The 17,816-nt window shown below is 45.6% G+C and overlaps 6 protein-coding genes across 7 annotated transcripts; 2 read left to right on the forward strand and 4 right to left on the reverse strand.

Annotated features, from left to right (window-relative positions):
- Nucleotides 1–1,847: 1,847 nt before the first annotated feature.
- Nucleotides 1,848–2,880, reverse strand: DFL_005549 (uncharacterized protein; the record flags this gene model as incomplete). Its single annotated transcript, XM_067634822.1, has 5 exons — nt 1,848–1,866; nt 1,935–2,006; nt 2,141–2,167; nt 2,236–2,567; nt 2,620–2,880. The coding sequence occupies 5 exons, from the start codon at nt 2,878–2,880 to the stop codon at nt 1,848–1,850; spliced, it is 711 nt and encodes a 236-aa protein (XP_067489314.1).
- A 4,530-nt stretch (nt 2,881–7,410) lies between these two features.
- On the reverse strand, nt 7,411–9,255 carry DFL_005550 (uncharacterized protein; the record flags this gene model as incomplete). Its single annotated transcript, XM_067634824.1, has 1 exon — nt 7,411–9,255. The coding sequence occupies one exon, from the start codon at nt 9,253–9,255 to the stop codon at nt 7,411–7,413; it is 1,845 nt and encodes a 614-aa protein (XP_067489315.1).
- A 365-nt stretch (nt 9,256–9,620) lies between these two features.
- On the reverse strand, nt 9,621–11,609 carry DFL_005551 (uncharacterized protein; the record flags this gene model as incomplete). Of its 2 annotated transcripts, XM_067634826.1 has the most annotated exons (2): nt 11,107–11,135; nt 11,201–11,609. In XM_067634826.1, 2 exons carry the CDS (start codon nt 11,607–11,609, stop codon nt 11,107–11,109), a joined length of 438 nt encoding a protein of 145 aa, XP_067489317.1. The 2 variants fall into 2 exon arrangements, with proteins under 2 accessions (XP_067489316.1, XP_067489317.1); XM_067634825.1 differs by having other exon boundaries at nt 9,621–11,609.
- Nucleotides 11,610–11,938: 329 nt separating this feature from the next.
- On the forward strand, nt 11,939–12,372 carry DFL_005552 (uncharacterized protein; the record flags this gene model as incomplete). The annotated part of the gene is made up of 2 exons (XM_067634827.1): nt 11,939–12,146; nt 12,260–12,372. The coding sequence occupies 2 exons, from the start codon at nt 11,939–11,941 to the stop codon at nt 12,370–12,372; spliced, it is 321 nt and encodes a 106-aa protein (XP_067489318.1).
- Nucleotides 12,373–13,911: 1,539 nt separating this feature from the next.
- Nucleotides 13,912–15,843, forward strand: DFL_005553 (uncharacterized protein; the record flags this gene model as incomplete). The annotated part of the gene is made up of 6 exons (XM_067634828.1): nt 13,912–14,048; nt 14,174–14,199; nt 14,265–14,550; nt 14,612–15,415; nt 15,479–15,569; nt 15,637–15,843. 6 exons carry the CDS (start codon nt 13,912–13,914, stop codon nt 15,841–15,843), a joined length of 1,551 nt encoding a protein of 516 aa, XP_067489319.1.
- Nucleotides 15,844–16,238: 395 nt separating this feature from the next.
- On the reverse strand, nt 16,239–17,159 carry DFL_005554 (uncharacterized protein; the record flags this gene model as incomplete). Its single annotated transcript, XM_067634829.1, has 5 exons — nt 16,239–16,371; nt 16,448–16,549; nt 16,616–16,719; nt 16,848–16,936; nt 17,009–17,159. The coding sequence occupies 5 exons, from the start codon at nt 17,157–17,159 to the stop codon at nt 16,239–16,241; spliced, it is 579 nt and encodes a 192-aa protein (XP_067489320.1).
- Between the last annotated feature and the right edge of the window lie 657 nt (nt 17,160–17,816).

The following is a 17,816-nucleotide window of genomic DNA, read 5'->3' on the forward strand; positions in this document are numbered from 1 at the left end:
TACTGGTTCGCAGGCCACTTCACAGGCTGGTTCACAGGCTGGTAGTTCACGGGTTGTTTACTACTTATATACTATAGACCACTACTATAAACCAGTCTCGATAGTACTAACCTGTGAACTACTAGTCTTTAATGGTAACAAAGGATTTTGGTCACTTTGACTTTAATAAATAAATAAATAAATAAATAAATAAATAAAACAGTCAATTGTACTATAGCTCTTTACTAAATTTATAGACATCTACTGTCTCGTAAGACAAAAACGCAGGCCAGCCATCCAGGCTGTGAGTGAGCTAGCTAGGCAGTAAGATAGTTGGCTGGCTAGTTGGTGAACCAGGCAGCGAGTGGGCCAAGTAGTCAATGAACCAGTTAGGTAAACAGTGTGTGAACCCAGTTTATGGGCCAGCCAGTGTTTCAGCCTTCTTTCAATCGAGGCAGGACATGATGGCGGGAGGGTTCACAATGTTACAGATTTGCGTGACAGAGCTCGTGGTCCTATTATTCGTAACGGCTACACCCACCCATCCATAACATCAATGACTCGATTCAGAAGCCATATTGGGGGGGGGGGGGGGGAAACGGAAGGAGAATCCCACCTTCATCCCCCAAACTTGAGAAATCGCTCTGCTATTCCACTAAACATTAGAGGCCATAAAGTACTTGAATTACTAAAGAGACCGATTTGAATATAGTACCATAGATACATACATTTGTGGATTTTGTTCAATATATGTGCGTCACTGCGCATTCCATAGACGCAACTGCTGCATTTGTGATATCGAATACTACGTCAGCTCATGACTCCCTGCGGCGTGGGGAGTTCAATAATACGTTCATCTAACAGTGTGAATTCTCATGCAACTCTCACTCCTGTGATAGAGGATAGCATGGCTGTGCATTCATGCGGTGTTATTCTCGGTGGACGTTTTGCCGTGTCTTGGGTGGGATAAAAATATCATGTGTGTGGAATATATAAGAAAGAATAGTTGAGATAGCTGCGTATGCTCGGTTTTAGATTGAGTAATAGCGTTGGCCTGGGGCAGCTCGTGTAGATCCTGAGCCGGCCTTGCGGTAGAGGATCATAACAGAAACTCTTATTCGACAGATCATTATATTCATACTTGTGAAAGGGGTGACCCTAGTCACAGGCATCAAAATGATGCTCCTGATCCGCCTTAGGGCCAATGAGAGGGTGCCATATTTCGCAGAAATTAGATAGGAGGGCAGCGAAAGGAATTCTAAGTTTTCGGGGAGAAGTAGGAGGGCAGGCGGTCAAAGAGGGTGCATAATGTTAGTGGAGTATTTATTTCTGAGTTTTGATAATGCGAATTTAGGTCGGGTTCGGTTAGAAATTGTCGAGAAAAACTTGGTTGCTTGGTTCTTCTTGTTTTTTTATTCTGTAGGGTAGAAATATTATATAGACAAGTTCGAGATACCAAGGTAATATACAAATGTCACAAGACAAGAAGAGTGCTAGTGTGAATACAGATTGATACTAAAATTTTTCCTTGATTCTTAAATACATAACAGCGAAGATATGTCGTTAAATAGATAATGACAAAGGAAATAAGACAAGTGAACTAGACAGAAGAGCTGTAAACTAGACATTCGGACGTAGGGATCTGAACTAGACAGTACCTGTTTCTTTGCATTTGCGTAGCCTGTGTGGTCAAATATCCTATACAGAACTCGGTACCGCACAAATAATATAACAGAAATGATATGTGTGTAAAAGTTGTTGCTGCTGAAACGAGGCAGTGCTCTATTCTGGGCCTGTGTCTTTGTGTTGTTCGTGTGGTTTTTCTTCCAGCCATACAAAGCCCAATGATCATTCGCAATGCTCCTCCATTAAATGGAGCGGTTCGAACTTACCCTATAACTTTAGTCCGCACGAAGTGGTTTATTAAATATTTCAGTCCGCCGGAGTGGACTTACATAGGTCTTAAACCGCTCCATCCCTTGCCTACCGAGTGTTCTCTCTGCCCTCGGGTAGCGCCACCAATGCTACTGAGCCACATACGCCAATTGTAATTAAATAAATAAAAAATAGAGCGTGACTTTTTAACAAGCCTTAAGTTTCTTCCCCAATTCCCCTACCAAGCCGTCGGACTGTGGAAGATTCAACCCAAACTATACCGTACATAATTGAAGTGATGAGATATGATAGCCTTAGCGAAGATTTAAGTTAGTAAGGCTAGAATTAGGCATGAAACAGCTTCGAAGGATTCCAACTTACATCGCACCCATCGACCACCAATACCCATGCTGTCCGAGGACGCATTCTTGAAACACAACTGACGCATAACGATCATATCGGTTGTATAACCAACAACCAGTACCCGGCCGCGCCCCAAGCAGAATGCGTGTTGGGACAACATAGTCTGAGAGAAAAACGAATGCGACAGTGTATAATATCAGTATCAAGATGTCGCTCCTTGACACAAAAGCGCCATAGTAGTGCCCATTGGGCTTTGGGAACGCTGGCTGAGAGGGTTCAGATATGGAAATGGTCGACTTATCAAGTCGAAGAAAAGCGAATAGAATAAGTTGGATACCAGATGCCAACGCCTATTTTGGCATATTAGCGCTCAGTTCTGGTGAGTGTTCAGGGAATACTCACCGCAGTCAGGATCAAAGGATAGGAAACTGGAACCCGGGCCTTATCTTCGGGATACCGGCAGCTATAGTCGTGAGGGTAGTATGCGCAGTAGTGTGTTTTAGTAACGTACACAAAGTAGAAGTATATCAAGCAAATGATACCCACAGCTGCTACCTGGCCGAAGCGAAGTAGGAGGATGAGTGATTGCAAAATTCTGTACTTCTTACGGCTAAGGGTTTCGTGGATTTGGCTGAAGAAATTCAGAATATAGTCTCGGATCATCTTTATCCACGGCCTAATATACGGCCTAGCGAGTTGAGAGAGCACAAACACTGCAGCGCCGAGAATACAGATATAAAGAGACAAGTGTTTTGGGCAAGAAAGTTGCAGTAGCATTAATCCTGATAGGATATGATGCCAGTGGGAAACTCGTCAACCCAGGATGTGCCGAACTGTTAGTGCCGTGTTGCGGGAAGACTGGCTGTGCAGCGTAGTATAAATAACTCTGAAAGCAATTAGCTCAGTTTGGATACAGCCAGCAGGATCCAAATAGTTGCAACTGAAGGATTGCCTTGGAGGGGCATCCCAAGCTGGCTTCAGCCCCACCAGCTGCATACACGGCGTATCTCAAGCCTGGAATTTGTCATTCAAAAACCCTATCATTAGTTTGAAAAACAGAAATTGTTATTATATTCCTGCACCCGCATGACACAGTGCACGGAATATGCCGTGACATACGTAGAGATATAAATGCAAATAATTCTAATTATAAACAAGCTAAGGACACGTAAGAATATTGGTGTTTGAATATCGACCCATCGAGCTAAGTTGCTACGAGAATATATAACCAAGGTCGCGACAAGTGCCTGATTGCGCTCTGCTGTATCATGCCATGCCTGCCGCAAACTGGTGGGGTTGGCGGAGGAAGTGCGAGTTCGAATGATTGGAGGGGTAGAAGAAAATATTATGAATTATACCAAGCCGGCCGTGCCATGCAACAGCAGGTGGATGAAATGGATAAGTGCTGTACTGTGCACTCTATAATATGCTGTAATATTGCTCCCCTAATGGTTTAGTTTGGATGCAGGACGTAGAAATATCGCACCTATTGCTTGATGGGTGAATCGCATTGCTTTATCTTGCCGTGTTGGGCCTTCCCATGACAGCGTCTGGTGTGTTGCCGAGACGAGAAGTACTGTGTCAATAAAATACGAAACCATTGACAACCCATACGACAGCGGCGAGGTCAGCAACTTTGGGATATAAATGTCTACTGGTGGATGGGTTAGCGCATGCCGGTGAGGTTAAAAGAACGGGTGCTGCATTTTCCTTAACGAACACCTTGGCGGGATTAATGTATTTAGACTGTCTAATTTGGATGCTGTGTGATGAAGAAATAACTGAGAGGTATGCTATATTTCGCAACACACTCCTGTAATCATGATGACCTCTTTGTTTTAGGTACAAGCCTCTGCGACAGCCATGTAGAAGAGTTGGTTCTAGTAGGAAGTTTGCCTGCAAAGGGTTCAGACGGAACAAGCGCAGAGAGAGAGCTGTTTTTTTGGCATTTACAGATCGAGATCATAGAGAGACGTGGGAGGCGGTTAAGCAAGGGTATCGATTTTTGGTAAGTAAAACTAACTAGACGCGGACGGAAGTCGGCCGAGATCGAGCTCCTCGAGCAGGGTATACTTGAGTTGAACCATCGCGGTCGGCTTTACCTCGAGAATTTGAACTTCTGAATCCCTCTGAGGGTCTTCAATTCGCTCTTTGTGCTCTGTAGCTGCCATGTTTAGACACAAGCCAAGCATTTGAGGCTGTTCTCAACTTCGATAGACCAATCGATGGAGCCTCCTCTGCATTCGTATGCAAAACGGGGTGCCCTAACAGAATAAGGGAGTCCGATCGATATTTGTTACTACTTTCACATTGCATCCTTTCCTGTCTTATGGTGACGAGGCGTGCGAAGGTCCGCAAAACGCGGCAGCCTTCTCATGACGATGATCATACGCTGGTTAGTTGCAGAATCTATAGCTAGAAAATTAATAACAAAAAAAAGAAGTCTTCTTAAAGCTAAAATAAAAATATAACATTTTTTAAATTTCTCTTTTCTTCAATTCGAACTAATTATTAGATAAAATTATTGGATAACCTGGCGTTTCTACTCTTAAGAATATGTATCTCGTGGCCGTGATTCTCCTATCCCTAAGGTCGACTACTGTCACCGTCCAGTTTGCGGGCGGTTATGCTCTCTATATCAATCCAGAGCAAACCCAAATTTATTGCTTCTTAATTGTGCATAGGTTTTATCATATAAATGTAGTAGGGCTCATTTCTTTTCGTTTTTCTAAATGATATTATTGCCACCGTGAGTGCATGCACATAGTCTGCTTTGATATTTGGTGCAAGGCAGCGTGATTCTGCTGGGATAGCAATGACATGGAAATGTGAGGAGCTTCATCTATAATATAATTCCGCATAAGACGGGATATAGTGTCCAATAATCGTTAACCTGCAGACGGGCTTGCTGGTACAACCTTTATGTATTGCTAGCGGGGGAGCTGATACTTGTGTAACAGGCAGATGCGCAAGACGAGCTTGCGAGATGTGGTCTAAGATTTCTGGGCGGAAGTTAACTGAGGTTGAAGATTTCGAAGGAGACAAATTGTGACTGGAATCTGGGGAGATGTATGAACCGTTGTGCTTTAACAAAATCAATCTAATCACCTGAGCAAAAAACTCCGCCCTCAAGTTGTGGCTGGTCAAAGCACTTTAGATACACTCGCTGCGCTACAGCTAGCACAACAGCATGATTTAATATTTCTTGGCTTCTGCTCACTCGAAGCCAATCCAATTAAGGAATATGATACTATCTAAACCATAAACAAGAAAGGAATTGAAAGAAAAATATATACCATAGCTTGGCCTCGTACACGGACTCTACGAAGTGGTCATGGCCTCGAGACTACCTCTTAGATACCTGGCATGAGATCTTAACCAAAAATTATATCCCCACACTTCGCCCAATATATTCCACGCTCGAATTATCATCATCCCATCTATCATCGAGTAAATCACTCTCCAACTCCCACACAGGTTCCTTCTCGACTCTCTTCACCGAAAACACAATTTGTATATCAATTCAATCTTGTTTGAGCTTTAGAGTATCTATTCCCCGTAAACACTACTTGCTCCAATTTATCCCCCCAGATCTCGACCAATCATGCACAAAATCTTTAAGTTCATCCGGTGATAAGAACCCACGGTATCTTCCTGGCCATGGTAATTCTAAGCTTTTCAGATTCTCAAGTTGACAGATTGCGTCGTAGTCACTTGATTTTGCGGTGGGTCGATAGTCCCGGTCGAAGGATGTGATGTGTAGTACTTCCAAGTTGGAGAACATAAATACTGTTTTTTTCGTGGTTTTCTCGGTCCTGGAGAAATGGTCGTTTTTGGCAATTGTTAGACTGCGTAAGTTTTTAAAGACCGGGAATGCGATTTGATCAGTTCCTTCCTCTGAAGTATCACGCGTGTAATAAAACTTGGTTGGTCCGTCTCTAAAGTTAATTCTTTCAGCTTCGGCGCATGAGGAGTAGATAGTAATAATATCCAGTATTTTGAATAGGATTCGAATTTTTGTCGTCCCAGGGAAGGGCAAGGCCATTGACTGAAATCCTTGCAATCTCCAATGAAGGCATTGGTTTCGTTAGCTTTTTGATAGTACCCTGATATCCTCCTCGTCTCTAACAATCCTACCGTCCAGAAAACCTTCAATAGACTTGCGCCTTTTATTAGTACAAGCTATAAACTCCAACCTCTTCAGCCGCTTATAAAACGGTTGTTCTGCAATAGCTGCAGATATCATCAAAAACACACTACTCTCAGGTTTTGCGGGAACTTTGTAATTGACGTATAGATCTGTGATGTTGGAAAATGCTGCAGTGACAGTATAAAATTTTGAAGCTGGCTGACGTTGGTATTGCTGATTCTAGAAGAGCCCCAATTACGCATCCGCGTGGTGCTGTGCCAATCCCAAAGCTTTTCGAACTGAAGCGATCCATAATACATCTCTAGATGTTAGTCATAGATATGCATCTGGGTGGTGCGCATGCTTGGAAATTTGAAAATCAAGCGAATAATTGTCTCTGAACAGGCGCCATCACGCCCAAAAAGTTCGATTGCATCTTGTGTATGAATAATAACCCGCTTGCGCAGAGGTAGGATGATGCTATAGCATGTTTTGGAACACCATGAGATACTCTTTTGGTACCATGGTCCCTAGCTGAGAGGTAGCGAACGATGAGATTGATTAGTTCCACTGGTAGGCCCTCCAGATATGACCAGTTTTTATCACTGCCCAGATTCATGGTTGAGCTACGAAGTATTAAGGGCCTAACAGAAGTTAACGAAGATTGGCTGGCCAGCGCTGGATGGAAAGACCGTGTTTAAATAATTCTCGAGACAGGGTCTATTTCCAACTAACTTTTGCTAGATATTTGGACACATGTACGTTGGACTCTGTATTGTCTTGGTGCGCTAATGGCCTTCGGCAGCGTTCTGGCGGAGGGTTCGGGTGAACAGACAGGAAAAATACCCGACTGAAGAAAAAATGTGTGGGGATTGAACATTATTGTGGCAAGGAAGTAACATGAGAGCAATGCTTGCTAACAGCTCAGGACAGTAGATGATTAGGATCGCGATGGCGAAAGGACAATGCATAGAAAACGCCAGCCAGACCTGCTCGCTGTAAAAAGAAGGAAGAAGGAAAGGAGAGAGGGATTGTAATAGGAAAATATTCAGGTGGACGATGGCCTATACTCCATAAGCAGGTCTCTTCGTCCTCGGGACCCCATCCACGCCATAATCGTATTCATCGTCTCCAAGGCCTCCTGTAACCCATCCACTTCCTCTGAAAACTTCCAGTCTTCCAGCCAGTGCGTCCACCAACCCCTGCCTAACTCTTCCAGTCCGCATACTATCTAAGAACAATCCCACGTTAACCTCTTGACTAGTAGCCCAGCTGGCCCGGTCAAAGTTCCCAGATCCCAGTACCATAACTTCCTCGTCCACAATCAAGCATTTGACGTGACTCTTATCGTACCATGTCAACTTGAAGTTATCCTCAGGTCGTTTGACGAAAGGCAGTAATGGAGGTCTTCTTTTTGCATCATATCGATAAATCCACAACCCTCCTGTCGTGGCGGCTTCTTCTTCATCCAAAGTTTGCTTCCAGTTCTGTAGTTCGACCACCATCTTGGTCAAGCATTTGTCAGTCGTAGTTCCTGCAGTAACTAGCTGTTCCCATTTCATCATCCCCATCGATGTCACAATCTCCACCACAACACCTCTCTTGACAGCTTTCATCAGAGCATCGATCAATGGTTTTGCCGTAATATTTGGCGTATGCACGTAGATTGACTTCTCCGCTCCCTCAATAGCCGCCATCCAGAACGCATTTTGTGGGTTCCCAAGGTATTCCTCATCCCTGACGCCGTTCTCAAACACCAAACCCGCCAAACTTCTCAGAATCTTCCATATAGCCTCGATTTCTCCAAATGGCCAAACTGGGGGGAAGCTCCCGCTCTCCGGGTGGGGTAGAAAGACTGTAGGAACGAACCCCTCCCAGCCAGATCTCTCTATAGCCAAGCCCCTCGGCCTATCTAGCACGATTGATCCACCACCCTCGTTAAGTCTAACTGCTGTAAACGTCTCCACTACTGGTTCGAATCTGTCAGGTCCAGGTTCCTCTCCGTGTCTCCAGACACTCTCCCAATACTCCACAAACTTTCTAACCACACAATCGGGGCTATCGTCGTAATACCTCAGGTAGGTTGTTGCGCCTTCCAACCATTCTTCCCAACTCAAGTTACAGCTAGGAACCACAAGGATCCTGCGATCAACGATCATGTATTTTCCATGCAGTAATCCGACAGGCCGTACAAAGATGCTTTTGACCGTCAAGTCGATCTTTCCTTTCAAATAACTCGGATCCCCAAGCCCGAGCTTCTTCCACTCTCGTTTTTTCCAGACTCTTCCCTTGGGGTTCTTCGTATGCAACACCTTTTGCAAAATCCCGCTGGACGAGAAACAGATGTGTACTTTCAACGCACTATCTGTCCCTCTCCTAATATTCTTTAATACTTGTCGTGTCGCCAAGATTTCAATCGTTCGGTTTAGGTTCTTGATAGATGCACACGTAGGATTTAGGAATCCAGTGACGATGATGATTTCATTTTCGGCTTCTAGCATCTTTGTGCATTGGAAATTCGTTAAAGCCTCACCCGTGCCGACGACATAATCCTCGATATAGGATGCACTGAGTAAGTCTTCAATCGGGTGTGTAGCTGAAGAGGGATTATCGAGCCGTGAGAGTCGTAAACGTTCTAATTTCGACATGAATTTATGTTTCGACGAATGGATGTCCTGAGAATGTGATGATAAAGTAGTGTAGAACGCGTGAGCGATTCGCTTGTGTGTTGATGTTAATGCTCGTTGTTGAAACCATGATGTCAGTTTTGGCGACGAGTTCGAGAAGGTTGCATCTGATGGAACACAGGTCTGGACAGGTCGTGAGGTTCGAAGCGGAACCGACGAAGGGAGGATTTGGTCGTCTGTTTGAGACTGACGATTAGTCGTAGCGGTGATGGTTGTAGCCATCGTGGACGCGGGGGTAAGGTGGTTGAAAGGGGTAAAGCTTGGTGATTGTTGGCCAGGGTGGATGCAGCTATTTATGGGAGAGTTAGGCGAAGAGGGCCTGGCGGAGACAACTAACGAGAACTGCGATCAACCTACGATTGCAGTTGGAATGGAACGTGTTTTATTCACAGCGAACGGAATCATGGTCAAGGAATTTAGCAGTCCAATCGTGACTAATTAGTCTGCTCTGCTCTATCATACAATAAGCGCTTCATATCCTGTAGTAGCTACTAGTCCCAGGTATTATACAACATCCTAGCATTAATATATACAGACACATGCATGGCATCCTTATCCTCGTCCAGAAAATGACCTCAAGGCATATATCAAGAAAACTTGACGGACTTGATAAGCTTCGTCCTGATACCGGTCGCTTCACCACTGTACGCTCCTGTGGGTGCCTTATAAACCGCCTTCTTACTACCCAACTTCTTCTTCGCCGCCTCAAACTTCTTCCTCTTCTTGACTCTAGGATTCCTCACATCCTTCTTCCTATGCGGCGTCAGACCCTTGTTCTTCTCGATTGTGTATCCAATGGCGCGCTTCCCAGTGGCCGGATCGATGGTCTCAGTCTCCACAACCCGTTCCTTCATCTGTGCCGCCTCTCTCTGTAACTTCTTCTTCATCTTGTCCATAAGCGACTTCGATGCGACAGAGTTATAGTAATTTAATGCATCTTCATCCCCAGCGAGCCCATCGTCCTCAATCTGTGACTTCAAAGCCCGTGCACTGGTAAGATCGTTATCGTCATAGTCGCTATCTCCGCCCAAGTCGGCTCCAAGGTCACCGCTCAACCCACGCTTCTTCGCATCTGCATTGAGTCGCTCTTGGCGGTCTTTGTTTCTTTCCTTTCGTGGCAAATCGGCATCTCCACCAGCATCGCGGCCAGCAAGTGCACGCTTGTTGGATTTTTGGTGGATTTGGGCGGTGTAGAAACGTAGTGACTTCTTGCGCTTAGCCTTTTCTTCAGCATCAGAGGAGTATAGGACATCCTGGTCTCCAAAGTCGTCGGAGGTACGGAATTGGACAGCGGCTTTGGGATTCTTGGGCTTTTGGCGGGTGGTGGCGGCTGAGGGGAGGAGGGAATCGAGGTCGGCTAGGCTGGCGTCTGATTTGGCAAGGCGTTTGGCTTCTTTCGAGGATATCGATGGGGACGACTTCGTCTTTTTCGACTTTTCTCTTGTACCGTTGACTTCTTTCTTCGCTTTCGCCTTGGTAGGCGCTTTGACAATAGGCTCTTCTTCCTCTTCGTCGTTTACGCTCATGTCATCATCTACATCCTCTTCCTCGTCGTCATTTATGCTCATATCTCCCATAGATCTCTCTACGGCCTCAGGTTCCGGTGTTTGACCCTCCTCTTCGCCTTCGATCTTCAACCATTCTAATCTCCATTTCAAAATCGTCTCCATAATTTCATGATCCCTTAATTCCACTACTGTCCCCTTCTCTCTTGGTTGATTTAGAAATGCGAAGTACATACTCAGCACTCCTAGATACGCCGACAGGACAATCCACTTCCTCCTCGCTAGCGACGCTCTATTTGTCTTCTCTTTGCCTTTTGCCATAACATTTTCGTATGTGGGGGCTAGGCGTGTGTATTCCTGTCGTAGCGGTTCGAATTCTGGGTGTAATAGGTTTAGTAGTTCGAGTTTATCTTTTTCTGAAGATGGGATTGTGATCTTTTTTGCCTTGCCGATGTTGTCCAGGTCGAGGTCGTCTAGAGCTAGTATACTTCGCTTTTCCTTCGGTTTCCCATCTGTCGCAGCAGTAGCGCTAGTTCCGTTCCACTCGTCCTCGTCGACTCCGAAGTCCTTAGCGGACATAGACTGTAGTTGCTTCTGCTGGATCCGTCGTGCTTCGGCCTCTTCCATTTCGGCATCTTCGTCGTTTTCGAAGTCATTGGCACCATAGTAGCTTTTCTTGGATTGGCCCCAGTCAGCGTATTCATCCTGTTCCTCCTCCTCTTCACTATCTTCGGCATCATCATCTGATAAACCGGCGCCATCGGCTCTGCCGACTGCTTCCTCTTCCTCCTCTTCATCATCGTCCGAGTCTTCCTCAGACGGTAAGCCCTCAATATCTATTTCCTCTTCGTCGCTTCCAAAAGCAGGATCGCGATTCAACCTCCTCCGTTTCGCCGCCGGATCTTCATCAAATGCGATTCTATCTTGATTTAGGTAGAACTCATCCTCAGAGTCGGCGACGTCCTCGTAGGTGGTTAGTTTTTTCCCTAATTTTGCATCAGAAGGATCAACCGGTCGGGGACCCGAGGGCTTCGAAATCGCGCTACGGGAGCGCTTAGATTTCTTTGCCATTGTCGGTGGCTATTTTGGTGACGATGATGGGGTGGTGGTGATTTTCTTGAAGATATTTTTTTTTCTGTTTGCGAAATTTTTTTAGGTTTGGCGGAACGTGAGCGTGCCAAGACCCGACAGGGCAGCTTAAGTGGCAATGAGCACGCAGCATTGTCTACGAAGTATAATACGGTCATATACCGACCTTCACGAAGAGCCTCAACTTTAGAGCACGAATCAATAAGACACGAACATGCGATCCAGCTAGTTATTCTACGCTCCTACTTGATTATCTCCGAAACAAGCACTACCGCCGCTTCCTAATCCTCCGTTGTCACTAGTTGACCAGCATGTCAGCCGACCTTTCCCAAAGCCAAACAAGCTCCTACCTTGGTGCCTCTACCGATCCGGATCACGACGTCGCGTCTTTAGCATCAGAAAGCACGGAACGAGATGAGTCAGATGCAGAACTCGAGTGGCAAGAGTCGATTAAGCAGCTGGAGATGCTGTTAACTATGGTTGTTGTGCCCTTTGCTGGGAAATGGTTGGGAAGACGTTGTGCGTTTTGGGGTAAGGATTTCCTCCAGCTCCTCTTAGTCAAATCAACTACACAAAGGGGGTAATAGAGAAAGGATTTAGGATTCTAATTGCTAATCTATTGGGGGCTTTAGTCTGGGGGAAGGCCATGGAGTGGAAGTATCCTGTAGACGTGGTGATAACATCGAAAGCCGAGTTTGCTGCTGGTGGCGTTGGGGCCGTCATTGCCGCTTCAGCGCCAATATGAATGGAGCGGGACAGCTTCAAAACGAACAGGAATCCCGACCGAATGAGCTCTTCCAAGGAGAGGAAACTCGGACCGAAAGACAAGAATTGGCTAGCAGAAGCAGCCGTCGGAATCGAGAGAGCACAGCCGCACGGGAAACTGTTGAGCCAAAGGAGGAGGAGGAGATCTACTAGACGGTGCCCAAGATGACGAATGTTTATACTACATACATACGACAAACGGCCCCGACCCCTCATCATTCATATAACTGGCGTTCTACTGGCTGTCTTCTTTGCTGTCATTTATTTTACCCAATTGGTCCCATCATAACTACTGTATATACTACACGCCAACTATAGCTGTTCGCACGGAGCTCACTATTTCCACGGCACCCCGATTCCGTGTCTTCTATTGCTCAAACTCCCACAGCCCGATTCTCGGCCTTCGTGCGCCGGTAAATAAATGATCGGCCCGGTTAAATTTCTCGTTCACAGACATTCCGAAACGGACGGTTCGAACTCACACCCGCTTGCGAGACTAGTTTTCGACCCCTCACATGCCCGCGCTAATGAATTAACCGAATCGACCGAGATTTGAGGAACTCCACCACTAAACCAGGCCACCTTCCGACCCTGGTTTGACTTGCACAAGCTTAAAGAACGTTAAAATATCAACCGCATTAAATTCGAGCTCGGCATGTGCCGTTCTAACATGTTGAGAAGAAAATGCACCGACAACATAGTTTCTGCAGTTGTCTGCAGGGTGCGACTGGAAAACCGGAATCCAAGGGTCCAAACGAGCTACCCACTTCCCCGCCCTCTCAATTGATCTTGATATGCATGAATCAAAGGAAGCTAAAAAAACCATGGCGGTCCGCGCGGCCAGCCACAGGATATGTTTGTGTCGAAGAAGTCAATTTTTGTGGACAGTGCCCAATGATAACGAAAATCAAAGCCAGAATGAGCTCCAGCGACCCCCAAGCGAGCAGTCTTAGCTAAAGGGAAGCTAAGAAACAACCAAATCAATGGTACGAGTTAGTACCTGCAGCATGGGGTAGTTGGAAACGTACGTAAACAATAAACAATCAAATGAATCGTTGATTCAACAAAATTCCGTCATAGGTCAATCTCCTCCTGACCGAGATCCCATGCATGCATCTTATGACTTACAGACTTGCATATTCTCGAGCGAGCGAGCGAGGTCGCTGTCACACTAGATGTCAAGCATGTTGTACTACTCTCTCCAAGCATCGACCTATCAACTCACAAATTTTAAAGTTATCGCACACCACCATTTCGAACCGCATTGCCGCCGCCCCCACCACCCAGGAATCTACAAGACTCACCAGGGAAGAAAAAAAATTCCTTCACCACCGTCCTGGTACACGGATTTTGAGACCTGAAAAACTTGCTACCCCATGTTCTACCATTTAGACTCTGTGCGCTAGAATTTTTTTATAAATTCCATTGAGACCTGCTTTCCTCCATCCGAATCTTCTCTTCTGTCGCATATGCCTTTCCTCCCTCTCAATTGCAATTAGAAGCTCCAAAGAAAGGCAAAATGGGGAATTCAGCGGATGACCCAAAGGTGTTCGACGAACCCGTCAACGTTCGCGACTCAATCTTCAAAGATGTTGGCAACGATGCAGAAATTGGCGTTAATAGTGCTTCGGCCGCTGAGGTCGACCAGGTTTATAGGTGAGCGAGCCATTTTGAAAAGCGGCCCTCCCGTTTCGGAAATACTACACATTCCAACGCATGATACGTGTTGTTTCCAACTGCTTCGGGATAAGATGCTAACGGATTACGATTAAATTAAATAGAAAGCTCGATAGGAGAATAATTCCTGGTAAAGCTTTAGTGCCATATTATTTGAATTAGATTAAGATACTAATAGTACCTAACAATAATTAGCATTATGGATCCTATACTTCCTCTGCGCTGCCATCCGTTCAAATGTCGGCCTTGCCCTCACAATGAACTTCTCCACCAACGACTCACTGGGTCAAAAACTCGGTCTGAACGGTCACCAAATCAGTACCGGTTTGGCACTCTTCTACGTTTGCTACGTAATCTTTGACTTCCCGTCAAATCTCATCATGTCAAAGCTTTCTCCACACGTCTGGCTAAGCCGTATCGTATTCTGTGTCGGCGTCGTGGGTGCTTGTCACGCTGCATTAAACGCTGCCTGGAACTTTTAGTAAGCAAACATATCGTCCAAACGAATAGTTCCAATCTTTTTACTAATAGTGTACGATCAGCCTAATCCGTGTCCTCCTCGGCATCGTCATCGCCGGAATGTGGCCTGGCATGTCCTACTACCTAACTCTCTTCTACCCGCCAAACCGCACAGGAAAGAGAATCGGCTACTACTTTACTGCGGCGCAAGTCTCCGCCGCAGTTGTCTCTCTCGTCTCTGCTGGTTTCCAAAAGATGAATGGCTATGGAGGACTCACCGGATTCGAGTGGATGTTCATGATTTATGGTATCATCACCGTTATCGATGCCATCCTACTTCTCTGGTGGCTTCCCGACCGCCCTTATCCACCGGGGGAGAGCCGAAAGCTCCGCTGGTACTATAACTACCTCCCCCGCCAAGTCCCGGCCTTCAGGACAGAGCGAGACCAAAAGATCCACTACGAAGAAATGAAGAAGGTCTACCATGCTCCCGCATGGACGGTAAAGGACCTAGGAAGCGTAATGACCGATTGGCGTCTCTGGCCCTTAACCCTCATGTACTTCGGCGTCGTTGGTGTTGGCATCGGCGTACAAAACTACGGTACCTTGATTATTAAATCTACCAATCCTACATTGACACCGGTAGAAATTAGTTTGTTGTTCGCACCGATTTGGGTGTGTGATTTAATCGCTATCTTGATTGCTATGCCGTTGTCCGATCGGTTTAATGAGAAGAGGGCGTATATATTTTCTTTTGGGTGTGTTTTACAGATCGCGGGGTTGTCGATGACGACTTTTGCGACGAGACCATGGACGAGGTATGGTGGATTGTTGGTTGTGGGCTTCGGATTGGGACCGACTACGCCGAACGTTATGACTTGGACGAAGTTGTAGCCCCCTTGTATTTTGATTTTTTGGGGGATAAATGTATGCTGACGATTGGCGGATAGTGAAATCTTTGCACGAAGACATGGAGAGGTTGGAGTTGCTGCTGCAACCGCTTTGGTTTCTGGGTTGGGAAATTTGGGATCTGTTACCACAGTGAGTATCTTTGTGTTCATCACTACTTTGATTAATCAATTGGAGATCACTAACATATACCTCAAAGACATACGCCCTCTACACCGGCTGGGCATCCGATGCAATCGCTGGCCCCCGACAATTCAGAAAGAGCAACATCGTCATGATGGGAATCCTCGGTATGAGTATCGTGAGCAGCATTGTTTTAAAGCTACTACTACACTTCTTTGATGGCAAGAAGCATGAGGAGGAGCAAGTCGAGAGAGTCGCCGTTCAACAAGCGGATTCAAAATAGAGGATATTGCTAAAGATATAGAACTGGGACGTTGGGTTCGATGGTATATATAAACGGACGGCTATATACAGTTTGAAAGACCTAGATCTCTAGAACAGATCTGGGATCTTGAACGAGTTTATTTTGTCTTAATCATATCCTGATGAGATTATAGTGTAATGGCGGTATATTTCTACTTCATATCACGGCAGTCAGCCTTTATCGACAAAAAGATATATATAATCATAATTTATTCTCAATCGTAACGTCTATGGGTTCAAACATTGGTGCAGCGGTGTGGCAGAGCGTACTAATTATCCTTAAACGTAGGCTAACCGTGGTATACGAAGACCGGCCAGCGCTATAGCCAACGCCAATCTTGTGTCTGGACCATTTTTTCGTTTACCGCGCGTCCACTATGTGTAACTATGGCTATGGGACCCCGGCGATATCATATGAATGAGGACGGTAAAATCGCTGCCGCGGACGACTATTATGGGAGTTCGGTACGACCAATCCAGTTGCGTGATAATCGCGATTCGATCTAGCCTAGGCTCAATAATATAGATATACATTAGTATTATAGATAACCTTGTTCGCTAACCAACTAGATATCACGCTATACCGTAGCGCGACAACCGCCCATGTAGATATGTTGAAATATAGCGCGTAATATCGGATAAAGGGTGGTCTGAGGAGCTCGTCATTAAACAAGAATAAAAACTCCCTAGAATGTAGTTGTACGAATAGTCAAATTAGTGGCACTAAATAAGAGAATAGAGCGGCGGCTAACGCTAATTTCGTTACACAGGTGGTACGAGGGAGGGATAGTAGTAGTACGAATTGGCTGGTTTCCGAGGTAGAGGAGATTGTGGTCTCGTAGGAGTGGCTGCTACGCTGCCTTCCAAGGAATTATCCTGTTTGAAGAATAATATTCCGGTGTACGATATATCCGTGGTAGTGTTAAGACGAGACGAAAGGCTCTGTGTATCGATCCTCGGAACCTAACCAGCGGCTTGATTGACGTTATCGATTGTAAATGGGGGACTCGGAATCGTATTTGTAGAGGTTGTTATTGTCAAAATACACGCGGCATTTCGAAATAACGGCTTATCTAGAGACCGAGTGAGGTTCGAATGAGTGTTTACGCGAATTCGTGTCAGTGGTAGACAAAAGCTAGACGCACGCGTATTCATGACCAGGAGAATCAATGACTTGCCAAAAACCCTCAACGATGGGAGTATACTAGATTTAACAAGTCGGGACTGCCGACTCTTGCCTTTGATTGTTTCGAACGCGAGATCTTTGAGTCCTCTTAAGTAAAAATTGCGATTCATCGACGAGGAAACTCCGATCTAGATTATGTCGACCAAGGAGAGTGGTGTTCTGGGGATGGGTGGCTGCATCATAACGATTTGTGTTTAAACTAGGAGACCTCGGGATTACAAGAAAAGTCGATAGATTGTGAAATGATAATTATAATAACAGAGTTGGGGAGAGTTAAGAAACGGGTTTAAGGTCTAAGAAAGAAAATCGATTGAATTTGAGGAAAGAGGCCGCTTCTACAGATAGATAGGTAGACTGAAACGAAGTTTTCGGTCTAGTTGCCTGGAGTTTGAGAGTACTCGAGTTACAAGTTTTAGAAACTGGTGTCATTTATCACGAAAGTGACATTGTCGAAAGGCTGATCCGCTGCCATGCTGTGGCCGGTCGTTCGTCGTAAGCCGCGAGAAGTAGAAACAAAAGAGGTCGTAGATTGAATATGGAGTAGGCAAGACCCGGTATGAAAGGGTTTCTGATCTCCTTAGCCTTTTTGAATTATTTCCGGATATATCGATGCCGAACGCTTTTAGATCCAAATAACGACGTTTCCGCTCGACCGCCTCGAGGATTGCTATCTGTGAGATTAAGGCTGGGCACGAGCATTTCGAAAGATCTAGAGACACCAAGTTCCTTAGAAGGCGGTTTAGGTAAGCGGCTGTAGTGAAAGATCG

Source organism: Arthrobotrys flagrans (genome assembly GCF_004000055.1).
Source record: "Arthrobotrys flagrans strain CBS H-5679 chromosome Unknown unitig_9, whole genome shotgun sequence".
Classification (NCBI taxonomy): domain Eukaryota; kingdom Fungi; phylum Ascomycota; class Orbiliomycetes; order Orbiliales; family Orbiliaceae; genus Arthrobotrys; species Arthrobotrys flagrans.